At 45.5% G+C, this 21,730-nt stretch overlaps 1 protein-coding gene across 1 annotated transcript in view; it reads left to right on the forward strand.

Annotated features, from left to right (window-relative positions):
- Positions 1-332: 332 nt before the first annotated feature.
- Positions 333-21,730, forward strand: part of SYT17 (synaptotagmin 17) — a gene marked incomplete at both ends in the record, with an annotated part of 113,504 nt that continues 92,106 nt past the window's right edge. Inside the window, 3 exons of the mRNA XM_082857448.1 lie at positions 333-378; positions 5,699-5,812; positions 11,517-11,595. Of these exons, the coding sequence (XP_082713574.1) occupies positions 333-378; positions 5,699-5,812; positions 11,517-11,595 (239 nt within the window). The remainder of the gene's footprint in view (positions 379-5,698; positions 5,813-11,516; positions 11,596-21,730) is intronic.

The following is a 21,730-nucleotide window of genomic DNA, read 5'->3' on the forward strand; positions in this document are numbered from 1 at the left end:
CTCTAAATGTTACAGGACAATAAAGTCAATAGAACAGAAATTTTAAAATGCATATAGCATAAAGGAAGACTAAGCCTAGACTCTGTTCTATCCAGTTACTATGAATAAGAATGGAATTTAGCTGTGAGCTTTCTGGTAGCCAAAGCAAAAAGGGAAACACAACACATCACACTGTTTCTTGTTTTCTAATCAAGGGATAATGACACATCTTTAGCTGAGATAATTATTTTTTGATCCTAAGCTCTGAAAGGGCAAAATGTACAAAATTTAAATTTATTCTTTCTGTTTGTGTTTCCATCTCTGCTCTTCTTCCTTGCCCCCGTGCGGTGTAGATGCACTGTTGTTGCTGTCACAAAATGATAGATGCCAGGTACTGGGATAAGTGCTTTTCACTTGGGATATGGGCTGTTATTGTCTCCATTGTACAGCTAAGGGAACTGAGGCTCAAAGAGGCTAAAGAACAACCCCCAGCTCACACTTGGCCAGTACTGGAGGTGACAGGCGGGCAGGGTAGTCCTCTGAGAAGGGGAATAACGTGTCCAAAGTCACACAGCTAGGAAGTGTCAGAGCTGGGATTCAAACGGAATTGAGATGCCTTAAATATCTTTAGCACCTGCTTAGTGCCAGGCACACCTAAGCGCATTTTGTGTAATTATGAAAGGGTGTAGGTGGAAGCTGATTTGGGCTCAGTTCTGTCTCTTAATAGCCACATGACTCTGGGCAATTATTTAACTCCATTGAGCCTCAGTTTCTTCATCTAAAAAATGGGTAGATAATAGCTCCAGACTCAGAGGGTATTGTCGGGATTCAGTGAATTGATGCCTGGGGAGGGCTTAGTACCAAATCTGGCAAGGAGGGGGCCCATTATTGTCAGCTTTCGATACCAAGAATCCTTGATGATAAAGAAAATGTGGTATATACATATGATGGGATATTATTCAGCCTTAAAAAGTAGGAAATCCCGCCACTTGCAGCAACATGGATGGACCTGGAGGACGTTATGCTAAGTAATAAATCAGACCACAGAAAGTCACATACAGCATGATCTCACTCATATGTGGACTCAGACATAATCAAATTCACAGAAGCAGAGAGTAGAATGGTGGTTGCCAGGGCCTGGGGGCTGGTGGTCCAAGGGTTTCAGTCATACAAAATAAAGCTCTGGAGATCTCCTGTATAACATAGAGCTCATGACTAACAGTGCTGTATTATATACTTCAAAATTCACTAAGAGGATAGGTCTTATGTTAAGTGCTCTTACCACAAAAGACAAAAAAAACAAAAAGGGGGCAGGAGGAACTTTTGAAGGTGATGAATAAGTTTATGGCATCGACAGTCATGTTGGTTTCACGGGTATATACTTATCTCCAAACACATCAGGTTGTATGCATTAAACATCTACAGCTTTATATATGTATGTGTGTGTATAAAGGATCCTTGGTGAGGCAGGAATGGCCAGTTCTGCGCCTGAGATGGGGTCAACCTCTCTTCCCATTTTTATAAGCCTTTCTTCTCCCCAACCTGCACCTTCCCAGCTCTCTGATGGCCCTGGGGATTGAGGGGAAACAAGCAGGACAGGGACTAGAGTTTAATAAACTCCCTTTGAAGTGGCCGGAAGGCCCCAGCTATGAGCTGTCTGCAGTAGTTTTCACTGCAAGCTTCACAGTAATACCTTCCGCTTTTATTTATATTACATTTCCCTGTTTACTAAGCCCTGTTGCTACACGCCCTCATCTGCCTGCCGATTGCCTCACTTCACTTCTCTGCCAGTTCTGTGAAGGGGCAGGATTCTCATCTCCATTTTATAGATGAAGCAGAGAGGTTAAGTGACTTCTTCAAAGTCACTCAGCAGAGTAGATACAGAACCCAGCTCTTCTGGTTCCAGGATCAGGGTTTTCCTCTACGACTTCCTGCTGCAAGCCATCAGTTAATAAAACCACTTCTGGAAATAGTTGAGAGCCAGAGCCAGAAAAAAGCACATTTTGAACTGGCCAAGAGGGATTTGAAAAACAACACGTGTCAAATCCTCAGCTTTTCTCCTGATGTGGCTGCTTGTTCCTTGTCCTTTGTTTCTCTTCATGTTTCTCTGGCTACCTTCACTTTCTCGCCCAGAAGCAAAGCAGCAGACTGGTTCATCTGTTCATTCATTCATTCACTCACTGTTATGGACTGAATTGTGTTCCCCTCAAAATTCATTGTGTCGAAGTCCTAATGCCCAGTACATCAGAATGTGACTGTATTTGGAGATAGGACCTTTAAAGAGATAATTAATGTAAAATGAGGTCAGATGGGTGGGCCCTCATCCAATATGACTGGTGTCCTTAGAGGGAGAGATTAGGACACAGACAACACGTAAATGGAGAGGCGACCATGTGAGGACACAGGGAGAAGGTGGCCATCTGCAAGCCAAGGAGAGAGGCCTTAGGAGAAACCTGCTGACACCGTGATCTGGGACTTCCAGAAACTTCTCAGAAAAAAATGTTTGTTGTTTAAGACCGCCAGTCTGTGTTATTTTGTTATGGCAGCCCTGGCAGACTAATACGCTCATGTATTCCTTCATCACACTTTCCTATACATCTTGCCATTTGCAGGTATTTGCTTAACTGTCACCCAGTGAGGTTTCCTAACCACCCTCTTTAAAATCGCAACCCCACGTGCCCGTGCCTCATACCCACTAGTTTCCTTTTCTGCTTCATTTTTCTCTGTAGCACTTATCACTATCTGGAAATCCATATATTTGCTTATTTCTGTGTTTATTGCCACCCACTCCCCACACCGGTATAGAAACACAGTGAAGGCAGGGATTTGGGGGCTGTTGAGTTCACTGCTGCATCTGCAGTGCCTCGGTCACAGAAGGTGCTCCATAAGTGGCACCCCCCACCCTGGTTTGCCATCCATGGCTTGCAGAACTTTGAGTTGCTCTTTTAGAATTATGTGTGTTTGCCTTTAATTTTAGCCTTTTAGATATCTTTACAAAGGTGAAGATCAGCATGGATGAGAAAAGCAGGAACATGAGAGCACTTTCTGGGGTGATGGAGATGTTCTGTGTCTTGATAGGGGTTTGGATTGCGAAGCTGTGTGCCTTTGTCAGAACCCATTAAGTGGTATACTAAAGATTTGTGCGAACTACCATTTGGAATTTTACCTATACACAAATATTGAATTCTGGGGAATAATAATCTTGCTGGGAACGCACTGCAGGTGTGAATATCTGAGCTTCAGTTAGAGTAGTAATATTATTTGCTGAGCAATTACTATGTGTCAGACACTGTAATGTTACGATTATGATCAAATCATGAGCTCCATGAGGACAGAGACAATCCTTTACTCATTTATGGAACCACAACACTGTATATGGCATATAGTCTGTGCTCTGTAAACATTTACCAAATAAATGAGGTATATAACTGTTCTCCCCAGGTCCATCACCACCAGTGTAACTGGTTTAAATGTTTAGATTTTAGATTAGTCAGGTGAGGCTAAGTTTTGTAGTGGTGATAAGTGAATCCCCGAATCTCAGTGGCTTAAGAAGACAAATGTTTATTTCTCGTTCCTGCTACACATCTGAATTAGGGTATAGGAAGCAGGGGTGGGGCTCTGCCTCACTCAGTCACTCAGAGACTCAGGCTGACAGATATTCAGACACCTCCACCCCTGCACTCTCGGTCGCCAAGCCAGGGGAAGAGAGAATGGATGTTTGCACCCTGCTTCTTCATGACACTGGTCACTTCTGCTAGAGCCCTTTGGTTAGAACTAGTTACGTGGCCCCACCCCCCAAAAAGAGAGAACTAAAAGGTGACTTGGTGGACCCATGGCATTTTGTGCCATGTTTCATCACTTTCCTTGAAGTGGAGCGCACTTGTGATATGTGGCTAAACAGTTCCAAGGTGGAAAGAAATCGTCCATTTCTTTTTATCTATTTATTTATTTTTGGCTGCGTTGGGTCTTCGTTGCTGCGCGCGGGCTTTCTCTAGTTGTAGCGAGTAGGGGCCACTCCTCGCCATGGCGTGTGGGCCTCTCGCCATGGCGCACGGGCCTATCACCGCGGTGGTCTCTCTCATTGCGGAGCACGGGCTCCAGGCGCACAGGCTTCAGTAGCTGTGGCACGCTCAGCAGTTGTGGCACATGGGCTCAGTAGCTGTGGCATGTGGGCTCTAGAGCACAGGCTCAGTAGTTGTGACGCACGGGCTTAGTTGCTCCGCAGCATGTGGGATCCTCCCGGACCAGGGCTCAAACCTGTGTCCCCTGTATTGGCAGGTGGATTCTCAACCACTGTGCCACCAGGCAAGCCCAGAAATCATCCATTTCTCTCCACTTGCCTGAACTCCCAGCAGAGACTGGCACAAAAAAGGTGCATTGTCAGGGTTTGTGGAATGAATAAATACATGAATAAATCAAATGATCATCTAACTTTTTGCTTGGCTTTGAAAAGCACACACTCTGAGTCATAGTTAATTCCCTCACTCCCAGGCTGAACCCTTGAAAAGATCCTAATTAGATTCTTAGAAGAAATAATATCCATCAGACAAACAAATGACAGGAGGTTGCCTGTGGAGCTAAACTCCAGGCTGAGAAAATGTAATAAGAGGGCCTATGCCTCTGGGGACTAGACAGATATGAGGGGGAAAGGTCATGCCAATTCACAGCAGGCACCATGCCCAGGAAGAGTGTCCTTCAAGGATCAGCACCCTATTCGCTGCGAGTCTGACAAGGAAGAGGCATCACTTTTATGTGACCATAAGGACATACTTGGTTTCTGAAAAATTAAGCTCCAGAGAGTTCTGGGTTGTTGACAAGGGTGTTTTACAACCAAAAGGGCTGTCTTATGGGCAATATGGGGAATGTCAGAACCATCTCTACGCTGCACTTTGGCAAAGCACCAGCAAGTCCTCCTGGGAAAGCATGACCCCTTCCTGTACTGGCCTATTTGTTATTCTCCTGTGTGAATACACATGGTTTGTCACAGTATCGTCAGGTCTCACAAGGGACCTCAGAATCATTCCAGAACCACCAGCTCAATTTGCAGATGAAGGAACTGGAGCCCAGACAGATTAAACATAGCACCGTTTGATATCTGTGGCCGGGCAGGTTGTGCACTGCACAACTTAGAGGCTGCTGATAGCACAGGTCCCGTGTGAGTAGCGCCTCCTGGAGGTGTGAGGTTTGATCGTCCTACATCCTTCCATTGTGAAGAAAAAATGATCTGCTGCTTTGAACGAAAAATGTGTACAAATTTCAAGTATCTTTGAACTGAGATGATTTAAAAATGATTAGATTTCCAAAATTTTGAAGAGTCGCGTATTTTTGTTTTCTTTCTGAAAGTCAGTGTTTCATTGCAGCTAAGAGCTCAAACTCGGGAATCAAGGGAGAAATGTAATTTGACCATTAATTAGCTGTGACCTTAGGCAAATCAATTTACCTCTCTAATATCAGGCTATTCATTTGTAATGTGGACGATGTTACCTACAAGTTACCCATCCGCCCTATTTTTTTGCCTACTCTGAATTAGTTCCAGGTAGGAGTGGGCTCATCTTAGACTATAGATCACTAAGCCAGTCAGTTGGGAAATACTATTCCCTGCTGTCCCAGACGTCTTTGCAACCAGGGGTATCTGTGTGATCCTGTTTTGGCCAAGGGGAGTGCTACTTTCATTTCCAGGAGATTCGATGCCACTTGAGTACCTTTCATTCTTTTACAGAGTTGATAAGTCTTGGAGACTGTGTCCAGCTGGGAAGAGAATCCATCTGCCAAGCTCTGAATCAGAAATCAGAAACCCAAGTTCTCACTCCAGCTGTGCCGGTGGTCCTGTTGTGTGAGCCACTTTTCCTTTGGGGATCTCGGTTTTCTCGTGCAAAGTGAAGGGGGTTGGGTGGTGCCTGAGAGGTTATTGATTTATTTATGTCCACATAGAGGACTCTTCAGACATCATGCCTGACCCCACTGCCCATCACCCTTTTAGTTCCTCTATGAGGGGAAGGTGCTAGTCGGCTCCCTGAGAGTCCAGGACACTCCCTGGGCCATGGGTCACTAGTGGGAGGGGTCACTGTGTGGCAATGGCTACAGCTCTGTTCAGCCCCTCCCCCACTCCATGAGGCTGGGCAGGCTCCAAGATTTATATTCATGGATGGGGGCGGGGATTAAGAAGCCCGTTTTATTCTAGAGCTTAAACTGAGTGCTCTAGAAAAGTGCTCCCTTTTTAAAGGGAGTTTTATTTTTTTCCTTTTTTAAGATGGTAGTATAGTTGATTTACAAGGTTGTGCTAATTTCTGCTACACAGCAAAGTGACTCAGTTATACACTATATATATACTTTCTTTTTATATTCTTTTCCATTGTGGTTTATCCCAGGAGATTGGATACAGTTCCCTGTGCTATAGAGTAGGACCTTGTTGTTTACCCATTCTACATGTAATAGTTTGCATCTACCAACCCCAAACTCCCAGTCCATCCCTCTCCCTCCCCCTCTCCCCCTTGGCAACCACAAGTCTGTTCTCCATGTCTGTGAGTCTGTTTCCCTTTTATAGATTGGTTCATTTGTGCCATATTTAAAGGAAATTTTACACTGGTGATTATTAGGTCTAGGTTCAACTATTCATAAAGTGTCTTGATTCCAGTCTAGCTACTATCCCTTGCACGTGGCTCCCTAAGGAACATTGGGAATGAGGTGGAGTGAGCGGGTGGTATAAGGAGATCGACAGGGGCAAGATTCAGGCATTCCTGGATCCCTCATCTCAGTAGCATCTAAAAGATGAGCAAAATCTCAACCCAAGCTAATTCCTGCTGTAACCAAGCAGGGTCCTATGAGGCCTTCCCAGAATAGACCCCATCCATGTCTTCTGCCCGCCTTCTGTCTATAGAAAAACTTTAGTCAAAGAAAATATTTAATCAGAGAAGTGAGAAAATGCAGAAAGAAAGGAAAACAGTCAAGCAAGACAAAATAATAATACTTTAGCCATTAAACAAAGTCAAGGACCTTTAGCTCCTCCTCAAGCACTGTGGATAATATTCTGAGCCATGTCCTTTGAGCTGTTTTGCAAATACTGAAATCCCCACCAGGTGGAAGAAGTTAACTGTACACTGCCCACAAGCACGTGGACCCCACATGAGTTAGAACTGGAGGGTTGATGATGCTGACTCCCGATTACCTCACCACCAACCAATCAGAAGAGTGTCCACAAACCGATCACACCCTGCTCCTTGAGCACCATAAGACTCCTCACTACCCCCTCCAGGAGGGGACACACAGTTTTAAGGGCATTAGCCCACCGTGGCCCCCTTTGTCTGGCAAAGCAATAAAGCTATTCTTTTCTGCTTCACCCAAAACTCTGTCTCCACATTTCTATTTGGCACTGGTGAACAGAGGCTGAGTTTTGGCAACACTGCTAAACTTTTTTTTTTTTTTTTTTTTTTTTTGTGGTACGCGGGCCTCTCACTGTTGTGGCCTCTCCCGTTGCGGAGCACAGGCTCCGGACGCGCAGGCTCAGCGGCCATGGCTCACGGGCCCAGCCGCTCCGCGGCATGTGGGATCTTCCCGGACTGGGGCACGAACCCGCGTTCCCTGCATCGGCAGGCGGACTCTCAACCACTGCGCCACCAGGGAAGCCCACTGCTAAACTTTTAAGAAATATTTCTGAAACACTCATCTTATGCCATGTCACAGCCAGCTCTGATGTTTTCAGGTCGTAAAATTCTACTACATTGATTGGGATCAACACTGAACCTCAAATAACTATTCTTCCAATGGTTTGTGGTTTCCACTCCTGAGACCCGAATACCGTTGGTGGTTCCAAGGGGACAGCATTGTGTGTGTGTGTGTGTGTGTGTGTGTGTGTGTGTGTGTGTGTGTGTGTGTGTTTTGCTGGGGGGGTAAGGGGAGGCTTTAGCCTTCCCCATCCCTCAGTTTCCGTCACCCCGCCGCTCTTTAATATGGGCAGCTGACATTTTCTTAATCTGATGTGCTATTCGACATCCTCATTTTCAATCCTCCTTCCCAGCAGAGTCCCAGTGCGTCTCTTAGTGTAAAAATTCTGGGGCTACCTCTGCTGAGTAGTCTTCAAAGATTTACCCTTCCTAAGATAGCAGAATGGGTTCCATTCAGAAAAATTACTTTCCTGGAGAGCAAACATCGGAACGGCACAGCTGAGTCTTGGGCCCTGGCTTTCAACAACTTTGGGGGGTTAGTTCTGCAACCAGGGACTCCAGGGCACTGTCATGCCTTTTAAAGTGGAACAGGCTATTGTTGAGGACACAGGCAGATGTAGTAAATTGGCTCTGTGCAGTGGATTCTTGTTCTTTTCCCTAGGCAGGGTTTGAAGAAAAAAAAAAAGGAAGTAGGCTGCTTGATAAAAACTCCAATAGGCAGGATGAGAACTTGATTCAATACTGTTCCCAGCAGTTTACTGTGCGAAGCTCTGTAATAGGTGTTCAGGAGACAGAGAAGTGAAAGAGGTGCAGTATTGCCCTTGCGGGGCTGGTGGCCTAGGGATGAAACAGACATATAAACAGGTAACTAAAATACTGACTAGCCTCGGCCAGCACCTTTCATAATTTAATATTCACATGAACTACCTGGGATCTTCTAAAAATTCAGACTCTCAGAAGTAGATTTGGGGAAAAGCTTGAGATCTGCCTTTCTCACAAGATCCTAGGTGACGCTGCTACTGGTCTAAGGACCACATTTTATTAGTGAGGGGCCAGGCATTGGAAGCATGGCCTCTGGAGCCTGACAACCCTGGGTTCAAATCCTGGTTCCTCCACTAACTCGCTGAGTGAGCTTGGAAGCTCCTTTAGCTCTCTGAGCCTCAGTTTCTTCCTCTGTATGAGGACAATAATTCCTACTCAGGGTGTAGTGTCAGCATCAAATGGTATAGTTCAGGTTAAGTGCTCAGCCCAGTACCTGGCACACAGTAAGCACTCGCTAAGTGGTAGCTGTTTTGGGGACAGGCTATTAAGAACAATTTAATTACTTTATTTTTGTGTGTGTGTTTTGTAGAATTTTTAAAAATGTTTATTTGCTTATTTTGGCTGTGTCGGGTCTTAGTTGCGGCACACGGGCTCTTCGTCATGGTGTGCAGGCTTGGTAGGTTGTGGTGCACCGGCTTAGTTGCCCCATGGCACATGGGATCTTAGTTCCCCGACCAGAGATCGAACCTGCGTCTCCTGTGTTGGAAGGTGGATTCTTAACCACTGGACCACCACGGAAGTCCCCTAGAATTTTTTAGTTTTATTTTTTAGAAGTTATTTCATTGAAGTATAGCTGACTTACAATGTTGCATTAATTTCTGCTGTACAGTAAAGTGACTCAGTTATGTATCTATATTCTTTTTCACATTCTTTTCCATGATGGTTTATCACAGGTGATTGAGTATAATTCCCTGTGCTATACAATAGGTCCTCGTTGTTTATCCAGTCTATATATAATCATCTGCAGCTACTAATCCCAAATTCCCAATCCATCCCTCCACTATCCCTCTCCCCCTTGGCAACCACAGTCCGTTCTCTATGTCTGTGAGTCTGTTTCTGTTTCATAAATAGGTCATATTTTAGATTCCACATATAAGTGATATCACATCGTATTGTCTTTCTCTGTCTTACTTCACTTAGTATGATAATCTCTAGGTCCATCCATGTTGCTGCAAATGGCATTATTTCATTCCTTTTCATGGCTGAGTAGTATTCTACTGTATATATACTTTTCATGGCTGAGTAGTATTCTACTGTGTATATTATACTGTATATATATGTGCCACATCCTCTTTATGCATTCACCTGTTGATGGACATTTAGGTTGTTTCCATGTCTTGGCTATTGTGAATAGTCCTGCTATGAACATAGCAGGGGTGCATGTATCTTTTTGAATTGTAGTTTTGTCTTGATATATGCCCAGGGGTGGGATTGCTGGATCATATGGCAACTCTGTTTTTAGTTTTTTGAGGAACCTCCATACTGTTCTTCATAGTGGCTGCACCAGTTTACATTCCCATCAACAGTGTAGGAGGTTTCCTTTCCTCCACACTCTCTCCAGCATTCGTTATTTGTAGACTTTTAATGATGGCCATTCTGATCAGTGTGAGGTGGCATCTCATTGTAGTTTTGATTTGCATTTCTCTAATAATTAGTGTTGTTGAGCATATCTTCACGTGCCTGTTGACCATCTGTATGTCTTTAAGAACTGTTTTAGAATTCTGAAGTTAGTGCTATGGGCATTCAAGGAAGGCTTCACAGAGATGGCAACATTTGAGCTGTTGGGCAGAATGGGAAGAAGTATAGGGCAGGTGGAGAGCATGAGCAGATGTCTTACAAGCGGCAGAATGCTGGGCACAGTTGTTCTTGGGTCAAGATTCTGTGTGACATATGGTTGGTGGAGGCTCTGCTCTTTCTGCTCCTTCTGCTGCTTCTTTTTTTTTTTTTTTTTGCAGTACGCGGGCCTCTCACAGTTGTGGCCTCTCCCGTTGCGGAGCACAGGCTCCAGACGCGCAGGCTCAGCGGCCATGGCTCACGGGCCCAGCCGCTCCGCGGCAAGTGGGATCCTTACGGACCGGGGCACAAACCCGTGTCCCCTGCATCGGCAGGCGGACTCTCAACCACTGAGCCACCAGGGATGCCCTCCTTCTGCTTCTTACTCACTCCTGCTGTCATTGTTGCTCTGGAAGGGACGTGTGTAGCGGTCTGCGTGGAGCTGCTCTGTCCAAAACACTAGCTGTATGTGGCTAGCCAACATTTGCAATGTGCCATGCCACACGGTGAAATGACAATATTTTGGATATACTGGGTTAAAGGAAATATATAATAAAATATGTAACAAGATATATTATTAAAATTAATGTCACTGGGTTTTTTTACCTTTTTAGGCAATGTGGCTAGTAGGAAATATAAAATTAAGTGTGTGTCTCATGTTATATTTCTGTTTATTTGGAGCCTCTGTCTGGTCCTGACTGGTTGCCTTGTTGAGCCTGGGTCAGGGTCAGTGGGAAGGTCTGATCTGGCAGGCTAGGGTATCCTGCCAGTGGCTGGGGCAGCTAGGAAAACAGGCATGGAACAGAAATGAGGGCTGGGTTTGGGGAAGTAAGGAGATCAATCACTGTTCCACCAGAAGTTCACACATGTGCTGTGTATCAGCTAGCTATTGCTGCATAACAAACTACTCCCAAACTTAGTTGCATAAAACAATGCCTGTTATTAATGCTTACACCTGTTATTATGGTTTGTGGGTCAGTTGGGAAGTTCTGTTGATCTACACTTGGCTGGGCTGATTTTGGTCTGGTCTCTATGGGCTTTGGATTTAGTTGGCCTGCAATGGGACTTAGCAACCACTAAATTTTAAAAGCTACCCAGGAGATCCTAAAGCAACCAGGATGGAGAACTATTGATTTAGACCTTAAAGTAGGGGTTCTCAGACTTGACCATGCATCAGCACCCCCCTGAGGGCTTATTCAAATATAGATTGCTGGGTCCCCCGTCAGAGTTTCTGATTCAGAAGGTTTGGATTGGGTCCTAATCATCTGCATTTTTTACAAGTTCCTAGCTGCTGCTGCTGCTGCTGCTGGTCTGGGACCACACTCTGGGAACTACTGAACAGGAAGGAAACAGCTATGAGGTAATGATGAAAGAAGATTCCTACCAGACATAATGGGGAAGTAGAATCGGCTGGGAGGAGGAGGGGAGAGAAAGAGAGGAAGTGAGGTAAGAGATTAGGTTTAAGAGTCCTCACTGCTTACTTCCTGGAGGAAGTAGCAAAGGCCAGTGAGTTGTAGAAATCTCCAGAAAGGTTTTGGGGGATCTGAGAGAATCCAGCTTTCCGTGACACACCCTAGAGAGACTGTGGGTCTCCAAGAGAAACCTGCTTTGGCGTGGCATCGAATTCAAGGTGGCTCAGGAATGGTAGATTGACAAAGATTGAGGAAAACCTGGGGTGAGGGTGGACTTGAGGGTGACCGCCCAGACTCTCGACTGCTGCACAACCTCCCTGCCACCCAAGGGTTTACATCACCCTCCCCCCTGCCTTGGGGCTACCAAGGTCATTGTGGACCTTTAGAAGCTGGGGTCGGAAAGAAACGATCACAGGGACACGAGGATGGAAGCAGGACCAGGACCCACCATCATGGGTAACGGATTCCAGCATGAAATCTAGGAAACAACACAATCCAGACTAGCGTAGACCTGCTACTCCTCAGCGGGAAGCAGCAAGAACAGAAGCTGACAGGGAAAGCGGGGCCCGCAGTAGGGTCAGGCAAGGGAGGCACTTTAGAACCCCAAATTTAAGGGTAGTTCAAGTGCAGGGTCAGTGCTCACCGTAGCCCCAGTCCCCACACAAAGACATGTGGGATGAGACTCCCCCTAAACTGAGGTCCTACAGACCCAACAGTCTTCCCAGAATGCCGTTGGGATTCTTACATGTTCCATGCATCCGTCTTGGGAAGGGGTCAGGATACGGCACAGCCCTTGAGCTGAGGGAAAGAGTTCTGATCCCTCTGTTTCCTGGGAAAAGTCTGTTTTAAGTGAGAGGAGACTGGATTATCTTTAACAGGGAAGTTTCCTGAAACAGGAAGAGAATTTCAGACCCAAATGCGAAGAATGATGGGAAACAAAGAAACTTGCCGGTTTCGCACAACTGAACAATAATCTGTAAGTATCAAATTTGTTATGAGGTATTTCACAGTTGACATAAATTACATCAAAGGTTTTGACAAACAGAGCTGCCATATGACCCAGCAATCCCACTCCTGGGCATGTATCCAGACAACACTGTAATTCAAAAAGATACATGCACCCCAATGCTCATAGCAGCACTATATACAATAGCCAAGACATGGAAACAACCTAAATGTCCATCAATAGATGACTGGATAAAGAAGATGTGGCACATATATACAATGGAATACTACTCAGCCATAAAAAGAATAAATAATGTCATTTGCAGCAACATGGATGGACCTAGAGATTATCATACTAAGTGAAGTAAGTCAGAAAGAGACAGACAAATACCATATGATATCACTCATCTGTGGAATCTAAAATATGACACAAATGAACTTATCTACGGAACAGAAACAGACTCACAGACGTAGAGAATGGACTTGTGTTGCCAAGGGGAAGGTGGGTAGTGGAGGGATGGATTGGGAGTTTGGGGTTAGCAGATGCAAACTATTATATATAGAATGGGTGAACAACAAGGTCCTACTGCATAGCATAGGGAACTATATTCAATATCCTGTGATAAACCATAATGGAAAAGAATATGAAATAGAATGTATATAACTGAGTCACTTTGCTGTACAGCAGAAATTAATGCAACATTGTAAGTCAACTATACTTCAATAAAAAATTTTTTTAATTAAAAAAAAGCCTTTTTGGCCACCTAGAGGGGTGGGAGGGAGATGCAAGAGGGAGGAGATATGGGAATATATGTATGTGTATAGCTGATGTACTTTGTTGTAAATCAGAAGCTATAATTGCTTGTAAAGCAATTATACTCCAATAAAGATGTAAAAAAAAAGAGAGAGAGATAAGAAGAAGGCGGCAGAATCAAAAGAAAAAAAACTTTTGACAAATGAAGATTTGTCTGAGGCAGAAAGAGTTTGGTCCTTAGAAGACTTTGGTGAGGGGTTTGCTAGGAGGCTCAGACATGCCTAGTGAGGATCTGGGTAATATTTGAGCCAGATGGGGGGATGGGTAGGTAGGTGTGCCTCTGTCTGAGAAAACTGGCTGAACCGACAGTGTGAGAGCAGGTCTGGGACCAAGCAGACCAGGCCCCTTAGGAATTACTTTGTTACTCACTGGGTCAGCAGCATTTTTTTTGGAAATGGCGGGGGCCCAAGGGGCAGGGACAGTCTCTGGGTCGCGCCAGATCCAGGGAACGGCCTGGGGTTACCCACTGAACATACCCCGTGTTGGGCTGTACCCCATAGGCCTGTAAGCACTTTTCTTGCCCAGCTTCAAGACTGAAGAAAGAGCCCAGAGTCAGAGACAGAGACATCCATGGTTTAATGGATGCGGGGTCATACATGTCTGAAGCGAGGTCCTGGAGTCACACCCCACTGTGCGCAGTGCACGGTGGGCAGGACATGGCAGCAAGCTTCGCTCTGGGGGCAGCGTGGGGGGTGGTTTACCAGTTGTAGAGGGACTTGACCTCAGGTTGGCTCATCAGTTGCCAGGGAAACCCGCAGAGGGGCACGCCTATCATAGTGGAGACAGTTCTCATTGAAAGATTAGAACAGTCACAAGCTGGGGTCAGGGCAAGTATGTAGGCGTTTACTGATTAGGCTCCATAGTTAAGAGAGAAGGTGAGTCATGTGAGTAGGCGTAGGTGAAGCAGGGACTGGCCGAGCAGGGGATGTACAGAGAGCAAGAGAACGGCCATCTTGGGTGGCCTGATCCTATAGCCCCACACAAGGGGTACAAGCTTGTGTGTCAGACACCATGCACTCTGAGACTGTGATGGGGCCTCTGATCTCATCAGGGAGATCTGTGGTTCGGGCGGTCAGGAAGGCAAAATGTGGTTCCCACACAGTGAAGTCAGCCCAGCCACAGAGATGAGCCACTGTTAACTGACAGTCAGGAGACCCTTCTCCCTTCCCAATGCCTGACCTCACTGTTAACTCAGCTCTCGCCAGTACGATCCCTCGCCTTCTCCAGCTTCGCATGCACTGTGTGCCTTCCCTCTAAAGATGGCATGAAGTCAGGTTAGTGAAGGCCTTGAATGCCAGGTCAAGGGGGTAGTATTTGTCCTGTAGGCAATGGGGGCCACGGGAGGCCTTTGGGCTGAGAGATGGCCCACCTTGAATCTCCCATTCCCTACACTCTGGCTGGCTCATAGAAATTTATGCTCAATACACTTGGCGGGATAAATGACTCAAACAGTGTTTTAGGGAAGACGGGGCAAGTTTCCACTCTTTTAGTACAGCCTCTCCTCCAGCTCTCTAAAGCAATCTCCAACCCATCCTTTCTCTGCAGGGTGGTTTACACTTATTCATTTCTACTAATTGCCCATTTGCTTTATTCAGGAAGACTATTGCTCAAGCTTCAGAGATTTTAACTCTGAACCTAGAAACATGGATAGTCTAGTAGGGTTTGACATTGGTTCTCACCAAAAGCACTTTGGTTGACCTATCTTTGATTTCCTTTTCCATGGTAACCTTCAAAGTTGATCAGTTTTAATGGAATTTGAGCACTGCAAAAGGCATCAACATGCATCTTAAGATAATAATGGCTTCATTTGCCCTGTGTCCAGTCTCCGGGACTCTGTGGGGTTAGAAATGGAATGATAAAACATTGTTTGGTGTCGCAGGAACTCTGCTCCCTGTCGGACCTGGACTCAGATCCCAGCTCTGCCACTGACTGGCTGTCCGACCTGGGATGATTTGCTGAATATCTCTTAGCCTCAGTTTTTTTCTTGAAAAGTGGATACTGCCTTTGTGCCTGGCTTACAGAGTTGTTGTGAGGATGGAATGGAATCCATGTATGTGGAGTGTGTAGGGCTGTACTTGGTCACAGGGTAAGGGCTCAATAAATGGAAATAGTTATTATTAAACATCACCAAGTGGTGACAGCCCTGGGGACTGGGATTCCGTTCAGGAAAATACTCATCTTCAACCCGAGGCCCACGAAAAATGCTGGGGCCGTTTCTAGGCAAGGATGAGGAGAAATACTGTAAGATGTACTTTAAGGTACTTAAAATGCAAAACTCTTTCTCCTGGCAGAGCTCTTTAGCCTCAGAGATATTTGGATTTAAACTTGCAGGAGAGGTGGGTTTTTTGTTTTGTTTTTGTTTGGTTGTTTAGTTTTCAATACTAGATAAAAGTGGAGCCAGAGGTGAAGCAAGAGGGGGGCACAGGTGACTAGGGGGAGAGAGGGGTACCGGAGTCTTCTAAGTAGGACAAGAAAGAAGACATTTATGTCATGAGGACAGGGCCAGCTTTAGTGGCAGTGGCACAGATCCCATGCTCAGAAAGACCCTGTGCTTGCTTTTGATCAAGGGGCCCCTCATTTTCATTTTGCACTGAGCCCTGAAAATTATGTGTAGCCACTCCTGCATAACTGTAAAGGTCAGGGGTGGAAAGGACCCAGTGGACAATGAACTGCCTGCTGTTGACCTTAAAAACTGTCAACAGTTTTAAAACTGACCTTAAATTATTAAAACAGCTAGTTATTTTACCAGCAAATGAGTTTATCTGGGAACAGCAAAGTACTGTGATTGGGGACGTGCAATCTATGATAAACCTTAAGCATGTCCAGAAAACAAAGGAAGGGAGCCTGCTTTTATAGGGGAAAGGAAGGAGTTAGGAGGGGCTGTTTTAAATGACAGTTCACTGGGGGAAAGGAGGAACTCAGGGTGGTGATGACGTCTCATTAGCTTAGCAGTGACATTTCTCATTGGCCGGGCTGTTGCTGTGCTAGGAGAAATTCCGCCTTGGCATTTCCTGTTCAGGAGTGCAAGGTATCTTCTTCCCTCCGGGAGGCGATTGATATGGAGTCATGTCAGTAGCAGGACATGAGAGCTCCCCCTTCTGGTTTCTCGATTTTATTTTCTATGAGGTTGCTGTTTTCACACTGCCGGTGTGAATCATCCAATGACCACCAGCTTTGGACCACAGGCTATCCCAGAATCCTCAACACTTTTAAGTCCCCTTGAGTGGAGAGCGAGGACCTGTATGTGTATGGGGCTGGCCCTAAGAGAGGAAAATCGTGCTGTCCTTGATCAAGGTGGATCTGAATATAACCAGGAAGGCATTTCCCTATGAGCGGATGTTAGACCTGTGCTCTCTGAAGCCCATACTAGCTGCCCTTGCCCATAGGATATCTTGCCCTGTTGTGATTTTTCCACATGTGGGAGTAATGTAACGGCTCTCTGGTGCTGCTGCCTCCTCACCATCCTTACTTCCTTTGTGGGAACTTCCCTTCTCTTTTCCTTGTGTTTCCAGTGGGCTGCCATTCATGATGTGCCGTCCCTAGTGCTTACATGGGCACCTGACCGAGGCAGTGCCAAACTGAGCGCTACATCCCCCCTTGCACCTGCGCTCGCTCCAGGGGCTGCCGAAGTTGAAGCTGCCTCTGTCCTCTGATTGCATCGAGATGGAAACTGCAGGTCACCAAGAGACAGACTGATCAGAGTAGTTCATTCTTTCTCCAACTCCTGCGATCACAATGCAAGATTTTACTCGTACTCTTCCAGTTCCTACATGAATGTGGATTCTTCAGTTGCTCTGATGGGCACAGACCCCTGGAGCTGGTGCAGTTCACGCAGTGACAGAGTCAGATGACAAAGGGTCTGCATACATGAGCAGAAAACCACTTCAAAAGGTCAGAATCTTATGACCTTTTTATTGCCATAGGGCAGAAACAAGGCCTGCTTGTTTATTTATTAATTTATTGTGTTCATGTATATTATTTGGGACACCAATGGGGGCTTTTCATTGATCTTTCATAGAAACAGACATCTAAAAAGTAAAGAAGCATAAGCCTCAAAGAGAATTGAGAGGAGGTCCTTCAGACATAGAACCAAAAAAGGTTTTCAGCAAGGGCTTTTCATTTTATCTTCTTTTTAAAAATAGCTTTGTTAATGTACAACTTACATGCCATAAAATTCACCCATTTTTAAGTATAAATTCAATGATTTCTAGTAATTCGCAAAGTCATGCAACTATTACCACAATATGGTTTTAGAACATTTCCATCACCACTCCCCATTCCCCCCTGCAGCTGCGTTCGTTCCCCATTCCCACTACCAGCCCCAGACAACCACTAACTCCCTCCTATCTCTATAGGTTTGCCCTTTCTGGACATTTCATATAAATGGAGTCGTACGATACATGTTTTTTTTTGTCTGGCTTCTTTCACTTAGTAGAATGCTTTTGAGGTGATCCATGTTGTAGTTTGCTCTTTTTTTAATGACTTTAAATATATATATATTTATTTACTTATTTGGCTGTGCCGGGTCTTAGTTGCAGTGTGCGGGATATTCATTGCCCCGTGAGGGATCTTTTAGTCGCAGCACGCGGGATCTAGTTACCAGACCAGGGATCAAATCCAGGCCCCCTGCATTGGGAGCACGAAGTCTTGACCACTAGACCACCAGGGAAGTCCCTTGCTTTTTTTTTTTTTTATTGCTGTAAAGTTAGGCATTACATGACTAACCCTCATTTTGCTTATCCATTCACCCACTGATGGACATTTGGGTTGTTTCCACTTTGGGGCAATCATGAATAGTGATGCTCTGAATGTTCACACACAAGTCTTCATGCAGGGCAAGGGCTCTGTAGACAATGCTGAATTCTCCTTCCTCACCTCAGAGAGGCAAGCGCTTTCTTGGAAGAAAATGTACCCAGGGCTCCGGGTGAACCTTGCTTGACAATGATGGATAGAGTGTTAAGACTTATCCGCTACTCCTGAGAAGAAGGCAGGTTGATACACGGATGTCAGAAGGTCTCAGTCCCTGTATAAGGGATTTTCTCACGTTTCTCTTAATAAGGTGGGACAAGAGCCAGGTGGGACCAATTAGTCCTTTCCTGGATTGATACACAGTAGTCCCCCTTGTTAGTGGGGCATATGTTCCAAGACCCCAGGTGGATGCCTGAAACCACAGACAGTACCAAACCCTCTATACGCTATATTTTTCCTACACATACATATGTTAAAGTTTAATTTATAAATAAGGCAGAGTAAGAGATTAATAACAATAAAACAGAACAATTTTAACAATATACTGTAACAAGAGTCATATGAATGCGGTCTCTCTCTCAAAATATTTTATTGTACAAATTTAATGCCTTTTCCACCTTTAAGCACTTATACACTGTGGCTGTAACTTTTTCAGTTTGAGGTGCAACAGCAAAACTAGGGCAGATTTATTTTTACTTCTTCACAATCTTTGGCTAGAAGATTCATTCTTACTGTAGATCTTAGCAAACTAGGCATACAATTTCTTTCTTCCCTTGTTAAGTCAAGGACTTTCACCTTTCCACTTAAAAGAAGCACTTTACAGCTGCTCTTTGGCACATCTGAATTGCCATCAACACGAATTGAATTGCGCCTTGAGGGTCATTATTAAGTAAAATAAGGGTTACTGGAACACAAGCACTGAGATAACCCAACAGTCCATCTGATAACCGAGCTGCTACTAAGTGACTAATGGGTGGGACATGGACAAAGGGATGATTCTCAGCCTAGAGGACAGAATCGGGTGGCGCGAGATTTTATCACACTTCTCAGCATAGCATGCAATATAAAACAGATGAATTGTTTATTTCTGGAATTTTTCATTTAATATTTTTGAACCACAGTTGACCCCCTGGTAACTGAAACCACAGACAAGTGAGGACTACTGTATACAAATGTCTGGAAAAACCTCTTTTCTCACTGGGGTTGCTATAGTGAAAAACTAAGGTTGGTGCCCATTACTGCTACTTGTTCACTGTATGGAGGGAGACTGTCGGCAGAATTCATTCATTCATTCAACAAAATTACTGAGTGCTTTCTACATGCTCGGAACTACTCTAGGTACTAGGGATACAGGTATGGGAGAAAAAGACAAAAAACAAACAAGAAAACAAACACTGAGATCAGAATGCTTACTTCTAGTTGGAGAGACAGGCCATAAAAATATGAAAAATATATGTCACAAGGTGATATGTATTATGGGGAAAAATTAAGCAGAGAAAAGGAATAGGGTGTTCTTGGCAGAATGGAAAGGTTGCTATTTTAAAGAGGAAAGTCAGAAAGGTCAGATTTAAAAGGTGACATTTGAGCCAAACCTGAAGGGGGTTGTAGTATCTAATGCTGTCTACCAAATTACCACAGCCTTAGCTGCTTTAAAACAACACTTATGGGACTTCCCTGGTGGTCCGCTGAAGAATCCATCTTGCAATGCAGGGGATGCGGGTTCGATCCCTGGTCAGGGAACTAATATCCCACATGCCACGGGGCAACTAACCCCATGCGCTGCAACTACTGAGCACACGAGCTACAGCTAGAGAGCCCTACAGAGCCCACATGCTCTGCAGCCTGTGCGCCACAACTGGAGAGAAGCTCTCTTGCCACAGTGAAAGATCCCACGTGCTGCAACTAAGACCCGACGTAGCCAATAAATAAATACTTAAAAAAAAAAGAATTTAAAAGCAAGTAAGAGTTCATCAAGGCTGCTAATAGATCAATCTACTAAAAGCAATCCATTTGTATACATCTGCCACAAACATCTAAAAAATAAAAAAATTTTAAGAAACCCAACACATTTATAATCTCACAGTTTCTGTGTGTCAGGGGGCTAAGCATGGCTTAACTGGACCCTCTGCTTCAGGGTCTCTCAAAGTCTTTTTTTTTAAATAAATTTATTTATTTTTGGCCGTTTTGGGTCTTCGTTGCTGCACCTGGGCTTTCTCTAGTTGCAGCAAGCGGGGGCTACTCTTCGTTGTGGCGTGCACACTTCTCATTGCAGTGGCTTCTCTTGTTGCGGAGCATGGGCTCTAGGTGCATAGGCTTCAGTAGTTGTGGCTCACGGGCTCTAGAGTGCAGGCTCAGTAGTTGTGGCACGCGGGCTTAATTGCTCTGCAGCATGTGAGATCTTCCTGGACCAGGGCTCGAACCCGTGTCCCCCGCATTGGTGGGCGGATTCTTAACCACTGCGCCACCAGGGAAGTCCCTCTCACAAGTCTTTAATCAAGGTGTCGACTGGGGTTGGGGTCTCACCCAAAGGCTCAGCTCGGGAAGGATCTGCTTCCAAGCTCACATGGTTGTTGTCAGAATTTCAGTTCCTCTAGGGCTATTGGACTAAGGGTCTCAATTCCTGGATAAGCACCCCTCATTTCCTTGCCATGTGGGTCTCTCCAACATGGCAACTTGGGTCATCAAAGCCAGCAAGGAAAAGCATCTGTTACCAAGGCAGAAATTACTGCCTTATGTAACCTAATCACAGAATTGATGTCTCTTTGCCTGTGATCGGCCCCGCCCGTACTCAATGGTAGGATGTTATGAAAGGGTGTCAATACCAGGAAGCAGGATCACTATGGACCATCCTAGAAGCTGCCCATCACAGAGGTGAAAGAGTGAGCCATGGGGGACCCCAGGGGGAAGAGTGTAACAGGCAGAAGGAATAAATGCAGAGGTCCTGGGTGGGAGCTTGCCTGGAGTGTTCAGGGAACAGCAAGGACGCCAGTGTGGCTGGAGTAGAGCGAGCAAGGTGTACGGGAGAAGAGATGAGCACAGCAGGGCAGGTAATGGGGGCCAGGTTATGTGGGGCCTTTTGACTTTTACTTTTTTTTTTTTTTTTTGCGGTACGCGGGCCTTTCACTGTTGTGGCCTCTCCCGTTGCGGAGCACAGGCTCCGGACGCGCAGGCTCAGCCGCCATGGCTCACGGGCCCGGCCGCTCCGCGGCATGTGGGATCTTCCCGGACCGGGGCACGAACCCGTGTCCCCTGCATCGGCAGGCGGGCTCTCAACCACTGTGCCACCAGGGAAACCCCAGGGACCCTGCTTTTAGAACCGCTGGTCTACAGTATGCCCAGTGCCGGGGCTCAGGGCCGAGTAAGATAAAATCCCTGCCTTGAAGTGGCTCACAGCTTCAGGCCTTTCTCTGGCCTCTGCGGGGAGACAACACATCAGTTCCAAAGCTCTTTCCTTGCCGTAAATCCTAGGAAGGTAGATTTTATATGCTGCCCCTTGAAATCACATTAGTGATGTACGCTCATGACTACCCTGGTGTCCTGTTTTATTTCTGCAGTTAAATCCCATCTCCGTTTCT

This window comes from Leucopleurus acutus (genome assembly GCF_964270905.1).
Source record: "Leucopleurus acutus genome assembly, chromosome: 16".
In the NCBI taxonomy this organism is placed as follows: Eukaryota; Metazoa; Chordata; class Mammalia; order Artiodactyla; family Delphinidae; genus Leucopleurus; species Leucopleurus acutus.